Source organism: Montipora capricornis, chromosome 6 (genome assembly GCF_036669925.1).
Source record: "Montipora capricornis isolate CH-2021 chromosome 6, ASM3666992v2, whole genome shotgun sequence".
Classification (NCBI taxonomy): Eukaryota; Metazoa; Cnidaria; class Anthozoa; order Scleractinia; family Acroporidae; genus Montipora; species Montipora capricornis.
The window spans coordinates 42,611,224-42,626,928 of NC_090888.1; the positions used below are offsets into that span (position 1 = coordinate 42,611,224).

General features: G+C 41.2%; 1 protein-coding gene across 1 annotated transcript in view; it reads left to right on the forward strand.

The window, feature by feature from the left end:
• The window catches only part of LOC138052176 (intermembrane lipid transfer protein VPS13D-like), a 132,482-nt gene that overhangs the window by 30,480 nt on the left and 86,297 nt on the right, over positions 1–15,705 (forward strand). The window contains exons 7-17 of the mRNA XM_068898550.1: positions 1,005–1,055; positions 1,311–1,552; positions 3,261–3,429; positions 3,550–3,645; positions 9,033–9,249; positions 10,683–11,014; positions 11,840–12,003; positions 12,596–12,815; positions 14,137–14,226; positions 14,544–14,640; positions 15,303–15,456. Of these exons, the coding sequence (XP_068754651.1) occupies positions 1,005–1,055; positions 1,311–1,552; positions 3,261–3,429; positions 3,550–3,645; positions 9,033–9,249; positions 10,683–11,014; positions 11,840–12,003; positions 12,596–12,815; positions 14,137–14,226; positions 14,544–14,640; positions 15,303–15,456 (1,832 nt within the window). The remainder of the gene's footprint in view (positions 1–1,004; positions 1,056–1,310; positions 1,553–3,260; positions 3,430–3,549; positions 3,646–9,032; positions 9,250–10,682; positions 11,015–11,839; positions 12,004–12,595; positions 12,816–14,136; positions 14,227–14,543; positions 14,641–15,302; positions 15,457–15,705) is intronic.

Here is a 15,705-nt window from a genome sequence, read left to right on the forward strand (position 1 = left end):
TTTCATTGCTACCCCCTAATCTCTCTTCAGCAAAGAAAGGAAAAAGAAGACCCTGATACTTGCTTTTTTCAAAATTACTGTATCTGTGGGGAAACTACAGAAAACCTTATTCACTTGTTTTGGAAGTGCAAACATACTTGGACATTTTGGGAAGAAACCCATCGATGGATATGCCAAAATGTTAATGGCCTTGAAAGCGACACCTTCTCTGCAGCCTTATGTCTTGGCATAGTTGAAGATATAGGAGACTTACTTTTACACCATGCACTTCTTATTGCTAGGTATTACATACACACTTGCAGGCTTAGAAATACCCTACCCAAGTTACAAAATAATTAATATATACAAAAAAAATCCTGAGCTCGATGGAAATTGAAAGACAAATTGCAAAAGATAGTAATACCCTAAACGCCTTTAAAAAGAAATGGACTAGATTGAAGAGCACCCCTGAAGAAATTAATTCAACACCCTTATGAAACACACCTGCCCTGCGTGGAAAACAAGGCTGCACCTGTTGACCTCTTTGTGTTCTGTATGTAGTGTTTGTGCTTATTGGACTACTTTGTAACCATATATGACCACGATAGGTAATTATTGTAAATTAATACCGTTTGTTTGTTAAATAGTGTAGATACTGTAATTACTGTTGGCATTGTAAGTATAGTAAGTATTGTTAATAATGTAAGTATAGCAAGTATTGTAATAATTGTAAGTAGTGTGTAGTACTGTAAATGTTGTGTCATGTAACTCAAATAAAATTTGTTAAAAAAAAAAAAAAAAAAAAAAAAAAAAAAAAGATTGACTCTTACAGATTATACTCTGTCTAATGCCAGCGATTTAAGTCGTTAATAGGGGCTGATTTAGGGCTGGAAGGGTTAAAAGAGTGGTGCCACTTCACCATTAAAATTACTGCTACAGAAATGATTCCATTTTGGTACGTGGAGTCTACATGCATACATGTGACTGTTGTAAATGACAGTTGTCTGTTCTGTTTGGAATTGCAGAGCGCACTTGAGCGAATGATCAATAGAAACCAGGGAAAAGCTGGATTTAAGGTGTGTGCCCTAAGAAAACTATTTATTTATTTATTTATTTATTTACTTCTTATTTTCTTACAGTAATTTTGTATTTCAGCATAATTATGGTTGAGCTGTTTTTTGAGAACATAATGAAATGTTGAATTGATGTTGAGCAAAGTAATGTTGACTGAATGATTGACTAAACATTTTGCACTTTAGGTTTACGTTTTTCTTTCTTTGGTTTATAGCTTCCAACTGAATACGCTGACCTCTTCTTTTTTTTTATATTAGAAACACCAGTACATATTAGAGCCTATCAGTGCGCAAGCAAAAATGAAACGGAATTCCAGTGCTTTGCCCCTGAGATCGCGGCAAATGCCACGGTTTGTAGTGGATGTTCATGTGGAAAAGATACCACTATCTCTGGAGGAAACACAGTACAAGATGTTGATCTCACTCATGGAGGGATTTGAAAGGCACTTTAGACAATGTCGCTACCTGAAGTGGAGGCCAAAAAGTCCAATTAAAAATAAGTAAGGGAAAGAAATGTTAGTCACTTTCAGGAACTACCATTATGCTTTTCAGTTTATAGGGCAACACTGTACCCACAAAGTGAATGATTGAAATTTTCTACATGTAATTTGTGTTACATGTGTTATTGAACAGGGGCTTACAGGAATGATAAATTATTAGCAATGGTAGGGATACAGACTGACTTGTAGTGGTCAGTGCACTGGGCTCCCGACAGTTGGGGTTTCTGGTTTGAGACCTAAATGTACCTTTAGCTGTCATCATGTGTGTGTTCTCTTCACCCAGGCATATTAAGGAGGCTCAAAAGGGTTTTAACACTAATCTTAGAAGACACTCTTTAGATTGAATGACGCTACAACACTGTATCATGTAACAGCAATGTTATGGTACCATATGAAACACCGACTATTTCCAAACAAGATGTGATGATCATTGTGATGGAATGTGTTATTTTAACAATGGGAAAGCCCAGCAAAAACACCCTATATTTTGGATTTAGTTGGGGGGTGGGGGGTGGGGGGGGGGGGGGGGTCGCCAAGTTTGTTTTTGAGATATTACATTTATTTTTCGATATAAGCAAGTAAAGACAAAATAAAGGGTGTTTTCACAGGGTTTGCCCATTGCCACAGTGACATATTATGTCACAGTAATCACTGAATCTTGTTCAGCAATAATTAATTTTGTTTTTCATTTGGTACTACAATATTGCTAATACATGATACAATATTGTGGTGTTGATCATTCTAATGAGAGCATCACTTGGAATCGTTGAAACTGGTTTGAGCCACCTTAATGGGTAATGGCAACATACTGGTGCAGGCAACCATTCATTAGAGTAATTTGGGCAGGGGTGTCACTGTCAGTTTCAGTCCCTGGTGGCTCTATGTGACTTTGCTTTGCTTGCTTCTGTAGAATAGTATGTGCAGAGGCTTACATGTAGTACAATACAAAACACTCTTTTATAGTCTGTTGGGAATAAAACCTGTCAGCATCTTTATGATAGTACATTGCATCGTCATCATCATCATCATTATTATTAAGGGAACAAGGGAATAGTGGCTATTTCCGAGCTCCCTGTTTATCATAATTCCCACTCAGTTCCCTGTTCCAAGGGAACAGTGGCTAGCAACTGCAATTATTTGTGTTTGCTGGTCATATGGGATCACTGCGATCTTGACGGAGAAGCTGTATGAACATCTGCAGGACAATTAGTTATTTCTGGATGAGCAGAAGGGTGTAGGAAGAGGTCACGGGGTAGTTAGGATCAGTTGTTGATAGACAAGGCAGTGTTAAGGGAGGCTCGGGTGAAGGAAAGGTGCTTGGTTTTTGGGTGGATAGACTATCAGAAGGCCTATGTGGTGCCGGATTCGTGGGTTGTTGAAATGTTGGAAATGAAGGTGGCTGACAACTTCATGCAGGGTTTTCAATAGGAATTTTAGTAGCTGGCAAAACCTGAGGAGTAAACAGAGAATGGACAACAAGCTTGTAGGCAGGTCCAGGGGAATATTTCCCCAGGAGTTTTGAAAAGATGCTAAAATAGTGTGACATATCCCCTTGAAAGGCCCACATACCCTACAAGCATTGCGTGCTGTTGAACAATGTTCATATGTATATGACAATTCCCCCAAAGCTGAAATTCATCCGGTGAGATTGCTACAATAAGCATTGCAACTTTTTAATAAGTCCTTTTTCTTGCTACGTTCATTTTAGTGCAAGGAAGTGGTGGCAGTTTTCCATCACATGTATTCTCCAGTCCATTCAGGAGAGAAATGTACGTCAGACTTGGGGGTTTGCAGTCAAACGAGCCCGTGACATTGTGACATATGTTGACATATATTCAAAACATCTCACAGATGGGACAGTGGAACCATATCTCAAGGTACAGTGAATGCTCTATTCTAACACAGTAGGACTCTTTTTCATACATTAGGTGCCAGAATTCTTTGTGCCACTTGTGTATTATTCACAATGAAATTTTTTTAAAACATGTTTTTTGCAGGATGATCAACAAGATATTGAAGATGAGTTGTCATTTGAGGAATTGGTACTTTTAAGATCTATTGCGCAAAAACGTGCTGAGCATGAGATTAGTGAGGTACAGTGTACAAACATTGCTGCCCATTTAAGTACCACTAACCCCTGGAGAATTTTTTTCACATATATTAATTAACTTTTGCTACTGCCTTCACTACTATGTGGGGAAAATGTTTGGCCGTGGATTTTTTCTTCAGATGTTGTACCCTTTCCAAGAAAGGAAGTTGGGTGACAATACTGGAGAATGGGTCGGTGTTTCATTTGTGCATGAAAACAAACAAACAGAGAGAGATTGTGTTCTTCCTTTCAAGAATGCCTGATTCATGTGGTTTTTTTGGATGCAACAGCAAGAGTGGCCCAGAAGATGGTATAGCTTTCCACAGAATACTGTACCTTTTTTTGAATGATCATTGTTAGTTCAGTTTGAAACTCACCTTGGACTACTTCTACTGAGCCATCAAGTCTGGCTGGAGGTACGGCCCCTAACTGTCTGTTTTGTTCATCATCATTATCATCATCATCATCTTCTTCTTCTTCTTCTTCTTCTTCTTTTTCTCCTCCTCCTCCTCATTCATACAGTACTGTTCGCAACTATTTGTGCATTTGCCGTGGTTCTGACTAGGTGAAACCGTGGATTCAATCTCCAGTTTGACTGAGGTAAAACCTGGTCCCCGGTAACCAAAAGCCGAGGTTTCACCTAGATTTTTTCGGGTTGATTTACACCGTGGATAGAGCAGATGCTATCAAAGAAATCTGCATATTCTTGTGGATCGACCCCATCGATAATTAGTATGTGTATTTGCCACATATACAATCTGTGATGGTTGGCACATTGGATTATAATAAAGTCCATTTAGCATTTCTTGTTTTTCTTTTTCCAGCAAACGTCAAGCTTTCTTAAAAATTGTTAGAGATCTGTTCAGTACAGATGGTATGAAGATCAGCGAAAATTCCAGCAAGAATTTTACACGTTTGGGAAATCCTGTCTTAACGGTGATGCCGCTCATCGACCAAAAGATGGAAGAAAACAATTAACTTTGCAAGTAATTTTCAGGCATTCGGGCTACGTGGCTCTCCATTTGTTACAAACTTGTTATTAAGCAGTTAGCATTGAACAATGTATTTCATGAGCTATCACTCTTGCTTGCGTGATAGGAGCGTGCAGCTTAGTTATTATGTTTTAACTCACCAAATTGGCAGAGGCTTGAACTTGTCTATCGTGTGGTCGTTGAAGCGTTAATTCAAGCTAATCTTACTAATTCAGTGGAATGAATATTTCTGAATTTCAAGCTCAACTGCTGAATGACCTGCCACTAAATATTTTGAATCAGAAATGATCGTAATTAATGTGCGAGGAGTTGCTTAACAAACTTCAGGAATACAGTTACGGTTCTTGGCTGGTGTAATATTATTTTGAGTCATTGATAAGGTTTAGTTCAAAGTTGGAGCTTTTCAACAACTATCCTGTAAACATTTCTATTTGGACAGGACGCAAAATTTGAAGCACTTTTGATTCTAAATATATCTCCTGTCGGACTGCACTGTCGGCGAGAAATGCTTTGGCCTTTGGGAGAACTGTTCATCATGATAGCAAAAAACTTACAAATTAGTAAATATGGTGGCATCCCCATTTCGAATAGGTGATGGTAAGGGCTGGGGATTTGGGCAGGATCTTGTATGACTGTGTAGCCCGATCCTGGAGTGGCAATCTCTGTTGCAGGTGGCACAGACGTGCCTTGTGGAATCGCTTGCATGTAGCCTGGACTCTAGCATTCGCTTCCACCTTTGAAACGCCCACTTTGACACTTTGCTGCCATGTATCTTGGTGTTTGGCGATGTCCTCCCATGCACTTGTGTCGATTAGTGCAGGTCGCAAGTCTCGCTTGATGACGTCCTTGTAGTGCAGCAGCGGTCAACCTACACGATGGACGCCCTCTTGCAGTTCTCCACAAAGGATTCCTCTTGGCAGATGGTCAGGCTCCATGCGATGTGCATGGCCGAGCCATCAAAGGAATCGCTGAATGAGCAGTGATGGCATGCTCAATGAGCCAGCGTGCTCCAGGACCTCGGTGTTGGTGACTCTGTCCTGCCACCTGATGTGCAGCAGGCGGCAAAGGCAGCAGAGGTGGAATCCACTGCTCTTGTGTGGTTTATGTTGTCCACGACTTGCTGCCATAAAGGAGAGTTGGCAGGACACAAGCTTGGTAGATGCACATCTTGGTCCTTTCGCTCAACAGGTCATTGCCCCACACTCGCTTGTTGAGTTTGGCCATGACAGCAGCTGCTTTGATGATCCTGAAGCTGATCTCAGCATCGAGCGAAGTCAAGATTGACATGGTGGAGCCCAAGTAGGTGAAAGTGTCCACAACCTCCAGCTCTGTGTTGTCGATGATGATGACTGGGGGGGACTCGGCACCTTGGGCTAGGATGTTGGTCTTCCTGATGCTTATTGTTAGCCCAAACTCCTTGCCGGCGTGGAACAGCTTGTCTACCAGATATTAGAGGCCCTCCTTGCTGTGGGATGTTAAAGCAGCGTCAAACAGAGTTTGCCGTCTGACCTCGTCCAGATGTAGACACCTTCTGTACAGTCCACAAAGGCATACTGGAGCATCATCAAGAAGAAAATCCTGAACAGGGTTGGAGCAAGGACATAGCCCTGCTTTACTCCACTGCTGACTGGGAAGGCATTGGAGGTGGCCCTATCAAAGCAGACCGTACTCTGCATGTCTTGGTGAAAGGAGGTGATGATCGCCAGGAGCTTTGGAGGGCAGCCAATATTCTGGAGGATCTTGAAGAGCCCGCTTCTGCTCACCAAGTCAAAAGCTTTGGTGAGGTCCATGAAGGCGAGGAACAGTGGCTGCTGCTGCTCTTGAAACTCCTCCTGCAGCTGACAGAGGAAGAAGATCAAGTCCACTGTGGACCTCCCGGCTCTGAAGCCACACAGCAGGCCGGTCAAGGTGACCCGAGCAAAGACTTTGCCAACGGTGCTCAGAAGAGAGATGCCGCGATAGTTGCTGCAATCACTATGGTCACCCTTGTTCTTGTACAGGGTGACTATATTGGCATCTCTCATGTCTTGGGGGATGTGACCTTGCTCCCAGCACAGGCAGAGGAGCTCATGAAGCGGTTGCAGGATGGTTTGCTTCTTATGGTTCTAAACTTCTGGCGGGATACCGTCCTTTCCCGGTGCCTTGCCACAGGCGAGACCGTCAATGGCTATGCTGAGCTCTTCCAGTGTTGGCGTGTTGTCAAGCTCTATGACTGGCAACCCAGGCAGGGCATTGAGGGCAGTGTCTGTGACGATGTTCTGGGTTGAGTAGAGCTCGAGATAATGCTCCACCCAACGCTGCAGCTGCATGCTCTGATCAGTGATGACCTCACCAGTCTTTGATTTGAGTGGGGCTGCTTTGATGCTTGTAGGGCCAGTGGGAGTTTTGATGCCCTCATACATAACCTTTGCGTGGCCACAGTCTGCTGCTAGCTGGATTTTAGCGCATAGGTTCTGCCAATACTTGTTGACACAGCGGTGGGTGGTCTGCTGGGCCTTGCTCCTAGCTGCTCAAAGGGTGTTGCATGTGCTTGGGGGAGGGTTCTGCTTGTGAGCCAGCATTGCTTTCCTCTTGGCCTCTATGACTGGCTGCATTTCTTCGCAGCAAGCCGAACCAGTCAGCATTCTTGCGTTCTTTCTTGCCGAATGCAGCCGTGGCTGAGTCGTAGATGGCATCACGGAGGTGAGACCATTTGGCATCCAGTTTGCTGGTTGTTGGTTGCGCAGCAAGTTTCTCCTGGAGGCTGTCAGTGAAGCTCTGAGCCTTAACGGGGTCAGAAGTGCCACAGGTGTTGATGCGGGGCGACCCTTGGTCTTGGCATGGTGGATCTTTCTGGGCTTCAGCCTGACCTGACCTTGCTTGCAATGAGCGAGTGGTCCGTGTCACAGTCAGTGCTGTGATAGCTTCTTGTGTGGAGGACACTGCTGAGGTTCGCTCTCCTAGTGATGATGAGGTCAAGCTGGTGCCAGTGGCGGGACCGAGGGTGTCTCCAAGACATATTGTGCAGCTCCTTACACTTAAAGTAGGTGTTGGTGATGCAGAGGCTGTGGTGACAGCAGAGTTCGAGCAACCTCTGCCTGTTCTCAATTATCCTGCCGACGCCAAAGTGGCCGATGCAGGTAGGCCATGCTTGCCAGTCGGTCCCAACGCGAGTGTTGAAATAGCCTAGTAAATATAAGCCCTGGGAACTTGGGATTCCAGATAGTGTTTCCTGCAGAGCCTCGTAGAATTGATCCTTGGCTTCTGGGGTGGAGGTCAGAGTCGGGGCGTAGGCGGATATGATTTTCACAAAGCCCACCGACGTTTTCATGCGAAGGGCAAGAATTATCAATGACCCTCCGGAGGGGGTTTCTGTGGTGGCAATCAGTGAGTTCCTCACGGCAAAACCTAGGCTGTACTGCCTCGGCTCGTCCTGGGACAGGTCTTGCCAGAAGAAGGTGTAGCCTCTTTCCATAAGTGACCCACTGTTGGCCAGCCACGTTTCCTGGAGACAGGTGACGTTGATGTTGAGTCGTGCCAGCTCTTTGTTGATGATGGCAGTGTTGCGGGAGTCGTCCATTAGCTGAAGGTCAGTGGAGAGACCAGAGCACATGGTGCGAATGTTCCAGCTTGTGATTCGAAGAGCTGGAGTCTTGGTAGTTTTTTGCTTTTGACTACTTGGTGCAAGTACTTGCTCGCTTGTCAGGAGGGTCCCCTAAGCTCTACACACCCAGTAGAGCTGGCAAGCAATGACAGGGCAGCACCTTACTGGCTGGGGGTTGCCCAGCTTGAGGTGGGCGGTAGCCACCTAATGAAGCGGCAAGGGCTTCTCCCACCGTCGAACAAGACCCCTGGCGCTCTTTCTTACCCCAATCCGTCGGACCTTAGAACCGGTAAACTTCCTCATCACATGTTGTGCCGGAGTTTAGGCGACACTGCTGGAGTGCCCTCTCCAGTTTGCGCTAAGGCCTGGGTGGGAAGATAAGGAGAGGCTGGGCTGTCCATACGAGATTGTCCCCCTCCTGGTGTCGCACACCATTGGCAGCATTTCGAGAGGTTGTGAGAACCCAGCCTCATGGTTGAGCAAATCGAGATTGATTCCCCCTACAAAATCTATCAATTTACACATTTACTCTTTTATGCGTGGACTTCTAGGTGGGCAAAAATCAGCATTTTAAATGCATTTTTCATAAAGCTCTTTTTTTTTTCTGAGAAAGCCAGACATGTCCTTCAAAAAAATTCTTGGACATTTTGTTGGTGCCAAATTGAATGAGAATTTAGGGGCAGACAGAATGCATGCAGGTCTTCCCAAACCAACTGGTTTCCCAGTAGATGTTACTTAGGAATTCATAATTAATTCTGTGATTTGATACTGGTAATCAGATAAAAGTAGTGAACAGTCCATTGATGTTCCTTGCAGACTCTGGCAGAACAAGGTGATAAGTCTCATAAACTGCAACAAGATGAAGAAGGGCAAGAAGCTTGTGATGGTGAAGGAAGAGTTGGGGGTTGGCAAGGCTGGTTAACGGGTTGGTACAGTTGGAATGGATCAGTTGACAGTACTGATGGATCATCTGTTAAAAGGGAAGGGGAAGATGCATTACCACCATTTATTGGAGAACTCCCGACAACAAAAGGTGACATGGCATTTATTAAATTTTGGGGACTTTACGAACTTGATACCTACGGTACATTGTAAATGGTCAAGTGAATACATTCATTTGGTGTATTACATTACAGTTTTCATTTCAGTTTTCAAGGCCAGGTGTTTAAGACCTCGTACTTCTTTCGTTATTGGGGTCCCATTTTAAATGTTGTAATGGATAGCACATTAATTAAAGGGGGCATAAGTTTACTTTTGAGTGGTCCCAGATGTTGTTAACCACCTCACCTATGAAGCTGCTCCGTTGACAATTCAAATATTGACTGGTGTCAGACTCTTGGGGGACAAGGGTTGTCTGACACAATCTTGAACCATGCTAAAAACTTTATCATCAAAACCACACCCTAATATTGACAACCCAACATCTTGCGAGAAAAAGCCAGAAATAACCATGAGTTTAAGACCCCTTCCTTTACACTAGACCCTATTCTCCCAGTCATTTTACCTGGCACAAAAACACTTTTCACTGTAAATTCTCAATTTCAACAGTTACTATAGTCAGTTAATAAAGCAAGAAAATAAACTGTCAATACATGTCTGTAATGCCAGAAAGCTCTATGCAATAGAGGTCACAAGGGATAAAACACTGTCAAATGTTTCCAAAAAAAAAAAAAATACAAGAACAAAAAGGAAGAGCGAAGGGATTGAGTGAGTAACAACTGTGTGAAGAATTGCAGAAGTCACCTTAAATCAACAATCGATGGATTAATATCAATCCAAATGAAGCAGCCGATAGAAAACAAATGAACTCCGTACGCTGAATTGGACAATCATCTCAAATTACAGATCAGTCGATTGATAGATCAATGGACCAGTTGACTGATCTAAGTTTGTAGAGTCATTTTAAACCAATGAATCCTTTTCCAGCTGAACTGAAACCACATATTGTTTCAAGTCATTTAACCCATTGACTCCCTGGGGTTCCCCATTTACGAGTAAAATAGTCTGGCGTTAGACAGTAAAATACTAAGTATGGCCGGTTTAGGCTAGTTTGGGTATCAAAGGGCTAAGCGAGTGGGAGACAGATGTGGACACTGCGAAATGTGTCCACTGGTGACCTATTTACCATTAATTGCATTGCTGACAATTACATTAATTTTGCTTGGTATTACACAGTGGCCAAACAGAATTTCAGTGAAACGAAAGGCTGCTAGACTGTCTCCCTTTTTAGGTGAGAGGGTCACGTTTGTCTTCACCTTGGTATTCAAGTAGTGAGAGGTTTTGTCACATGACTGGAAGAAATTAACATTTTTACTGGAGTTAAGTGTTCTAAAAAGAAAGCATCTTTTGTTACCCAAAATAATGTTAATGTACACGACCAACTTTGGGATGTACATGTATTATCCTCCTGACTTTTTAAATTATAAAATTTTTGAGCAAAGCGTCTTTTTGAAAAATTTATTGCAGAGGAAGAGGAGTTCCTGGGGGAGCTTGCTGATGGACATCTTAACGAATCCATCTTTAACCGTGACCAGGTGTTTGCCCACTTGAATTTCCGTCTTGGTGCTGGCTCATTCAAACTTGTCAACAAAAAACACTCAAATCTAGCTTCGCATATTGCAACTGTACTTCCAGTAATTGAACTAGAGTTTTCTGATTTGAGATGGGACTCGGAGATGCGGCCACGAACAAGCACATGGGAGTTCAGTATGAGTCTGGGTGCATTGTTTGTTCGAGATAAATTGACCCAAGGCACTTTGTTTCCTACTTTGGTGTGCCCTCAAGGTCGGGAATCACAGGCAAGTTAAACTTTACTTAATTTAAACCTTTCACGTTGAAGGCTGAACATTAAATGAATATGTACTGTAGTAGGAAATTATGTTCACAAGCACTTCATCAAGCTCAGTGTACAATGTAGGCACAACCCTGCGATAAAATTAAAATGCATTTTTGTCAGCAGACATTGATAGCCGCTGTAACACAAAAAAATATTTCATTGTTAACTTTGGAAGACAACAGGAATTTTATTTTATAAATTTGATTGACATACATGTAGCATTATTGGCAGGATCTTCATTTGGCAAATTGTGATTTTCCAAGAGTTCATTCTGGTGGATATCCTTATTCGTTTTTTCCAAAAATATTAATTTATTCTTGGGCAAATTTTGACCTCTTCTATTTTGGAAGGGTCATCATGAACAAAATTATTCTTCAATATTTGAGATTGCAGTGTTCAAATGTTACCTTGGTTTTCGTACCTTAATTAGCTGCTGCCCAAAGTAAGCAATTGTCTGTGGAGATTTTCCCTTTTTTATTTTCTACTGTTTACATCAGTGATTAATATATAGACTGATATACTGACTCACTTGGTCAAACTCTTACAACACATGACAGTCAAGATTCTTTTATGCTTGCCTCATGAGACTGTGGCCTCATGTTAACCTCATTAAGGTACTTTATAGAACACACTCGGGCTGCTTAATATACTTTTTTTACATTTTTCCGTCTACAGTTATTTTAGATCATTTTTGACAGCCACGTGAAAAAGAAGATTATTTTGAAATAAAGGTTTCATGGATGTTTGATCGTTATGAATGATCTCCAGCAATAATTGTATTGTACAGAGAGTTTATGAAGCGAAGAAACAAGGGACATTATCAAGGGGAACAGTTGGAGCAGTGGTGATGTCTGCTGCTGGCTTGGGGTTAAACATATTACAAGAAATGAATGAACCAGTGTTTGAAATGAAATTTGAATCTTTACCACCTGCGAATAAAGCTGCTTACAGGTCAGAATCTAGACAATACATGTACAGTAGCGACCCCTTTCAAGCTTTTTTCATTTTCTTCTGAGATTTAGAGGCTTTTTTTAAAATAATGAGCTTTATGTGACCAAATATTCATTTTGAGAAGTGTTTGTTGCCTTAAATCATGCTGTGAATTGCAATTCGATCAGACACAGGCCCTCCCTGAAAACCACATTTGTGTGAGTGGAGCTTCTTGGGTAAATAATTATCATTAATTATTTATTAATTTTATGATTATGTCAGTGTTTCAAAAGTAAGAGTCAGTGAGCATGATGCGGATACCGAATTAAGCCTTTCACTCCTGTGGGGTTTTCTATTGACGAGTAAAATTGTCTGACGTTAGACTCATTGGCCCTTACAGGGGTGAAAGGGATAAATTATTAATAATTTATTGAACAAAAATTTTTTCTTTAAATTTCAGTCTGTGGCAAAATTAATGATAATTATATTACAGCTGTATGTGAATGAAAGCGCTCCATCATGTCATCAGTGAAGTTTGCTTGGGTCATGCAGTTTGGATCTAACAACATTAATTTTAATGATTCTAACAATACTGTCTCTTTTGTTTTGTTAGGTTGTCTGTGACCACCCAGCCACTTGATGTAGTCTACAACCCTTGGGTCTTAGATCACATCTCGGAGTTTTTCTCTCATACATCAGTGGAAGGTACGCAAGCGCTTTACATTGAGCGCCAGCTCCGTGAAGTGGCACGTGTTCGATATGAAGAGCTGAAAAATCAAACTAGAGCTGAGCTGGTCCAAACACTTGATGCTATGATGGCAGGTTCAGATGTGGTAAGAGCAATATGAACATGGCCTGCCTAATTCATGACTAATTCAAACAATAGTTAATTTCACTTGGAAGCAAAATTAATGGTGTTTGTGTACAAAGAATAATAATTACTTGTACTTGTAATGCATAATGTCTCACAGTTGCATGTAGCTTCTTCAGTTACAAAAAAAAATATGTGGAGAAAACTGTCTGAATGACTAAAAACCTACATGTTGAGAACATATATAAATTAGTGACAAGAAAAGAATGTTCACTGTAGGTACATGTAGAAATAAAGCCACAAATTAAACAGAAGTGTCAGCTTGACATGGCTTCCTTGTTGATTAAGATGGGGCTTTTCCTGGTTGATATCCATAGTATCCTCGATTTTAAGCTGGAATTTCTTGCATGAAGAATCTATAAAATCAAGGTAATCTAAAGTGCAGGATATAATTATGGCACGGTTCCAAGGTTTGTAATGATTGAAAAGGTAAGAGGACCTGTTAGAAGAGAAGTGCTTGTAAGTGTGTGTAGAAAAAAACTGTTTGCATGTTGGTCAATACATGTTTCAACCAACATTAAAATTAACCACAACAACAGGTCAGCAGGATTTGCTTCTATCTACTGTGCTTTCTTTGTCATTACGTTAGGTATGTTATCATGGTTAATTATGCATGTTTCTCTAGGTCACAAATTCAAGCAATTTTGTAAAAGTTTCTAGCGAAGATATGTGACACATGAAAAATAATACTTTCTTCCACCACTGAATAAAAAAAAATTTTTTTTCTAAAGTGATCAGTTATACATGCTTACTTTACTCATTGTGATGATAGTGATCTCATGGTTTCAAATAAACACTGTACTTTTTGTACACTCTGAGAAGTGATGTAGTCTCTTTCATTTGAGTGGTTTTAAGATGGAAGCAATTATAGTTGATGTTGTTCTGTACAATGTACAAAAATGGTACTCGTGTACTGGTTTTTTCAATGCCACTGATGCTAGTCATTGTTTGCAGTGATTTGATCCACTTCTTTTCCACTCCTATCCATTTTACCAAAGTTTCTTTTGGTTTAGTGTTTTATGTCCATTACAAGTTTAGAACATGTGTGTTGCAGCTTTTTTCTGTTTCTGCTTTACATGTACATGTATATTAAGTAAGCTGTTGTCTACAACATTGAGTTCAAAGGTTTGGCAGAAATATTGACAATTAATTCCTCATGGTACTCGTTCATACCCAAAAGCTGTCCTTTACTGGTATGTTCGGTTTAAGCTAGTAAGAATAACAGTAAGACGTCTGTTATAATTGAAGTAATGAAACAAGGGGCATTTTTGTTTCTGATTTAGGGTCAGTCAAAACGATGGGAAATTCAGCTGGATATCTCTGCCCCAAGATTTTTAGTGCCAGAGAGTTTTCAGGACAAGAAGGCCTCAGTGGTGAGCTAAATGTCCAGAAAATAAAATGTTATTCATGCTCTCATCTCCAAGACAAGCAAGGTTGTGCCCTTTACTAAATCTGTCAATCATCCTCGTGATGTCCCATGTGCCCAACAGATTGTCTCTAATGAAAAAACAAACATGCATGCTCAAAGATCAGGAAAAGAGAAGGACATCATTAGTGTCAAGTTTTGCAGAGCACCTCAAAGTAGATGCCAAAGTGTTGTTAGATGCTGAGCCATGTTCTTAAGGCAAACTCAAGCAGTGTATGTGTATAAATTATTTCCTTGCGTAAGTAGGTTAAAATTTTGTTCTAGGTTTTAGTGGACTTTGGGCATTTGAGCTTTGCAAACACTGAGGCACTTAATGGAAGAGGGAAAACATCAGAGGAACAAGATTCAGAAGACATGGAAGGTAATTGTTTTATTAATGTTTTAGTGTGGAAAAGTATGTCCAGAAAATTAATGTGCTGGTTTAATGAGGTAAACATTACAGCCTTCAAAAGCCTCGTATGCAGCACACAATATCTTCGGAATAATACATGTACCATAGGTACTTTGGGAGATGGTGTTGTAGGTGTTATTGATGGCAACTGACTGCCAACCGGGTAGCTCTTTTGCTACTACAAGTAGAACCATGCCTATATCACTTATGACGTTCCTTGTTTAGCTCTTACAAAGGGATAACACTTCTAAGATCACCTCTCAAATCCTTCTTGCGGTTATTAATTTACCTTAACTTTTTCAACTCTTTGTGTTTCACTCACCTCCAATAAAGCACGAAAGTTTCTTCAGAAACTGACACCTTCATTTGACAGATAACCAATGACATTTTTATTGAATTTAAGCTTCAACTTGGAAATTGAAAAATGAGTTGAATCTTGGAAAGTGCAAGTTGGCTCTCGAAAACTATTGTTATTGATTGTTGTGGGGATTGATCCTGCTGCTACATGTAGCATGAGGGAGCTTAGAGGGCACGGTGGTCCCTGTGAATCAGGTCTTTTGGGTTGTATTGATTTGGAACACTTGTGTTTAATAGTGCAAGTTTACTTATTTGATTGTTATCTTGCTCTTTAGAGGATCCATTTGTGACTCCACCCAGCACACCACCTGGAGAAGATGATGATGATGTTTTGTCAGTCACTGAAGATGTTGTGCTGGTGAATGATTCAACAGATGCACTGGTCAATGAAATTAGCAGTGAGTCACTTATTGACAGGATGTATGAGAGGTAGGCCACCATGAGAACTGGTTCAGGCTATGTGACCTGGTCAAAGTACATGTTTAATTCATAGTCCAGCTCTCATTGTTGCAGTCTGGCCTTTTCAATTTGGCAAATGTAGCCAGATTGTCAGTAATGTCTCCAAAAGGCTTTTGACTATACCATCACATTCTTTCCATACTGCAACTGTGTTGAGGGGTAGGGGTACCATTACGAAGCATTCCAATGGGAAAACACTGCATGAAAAGCCTTGAATGA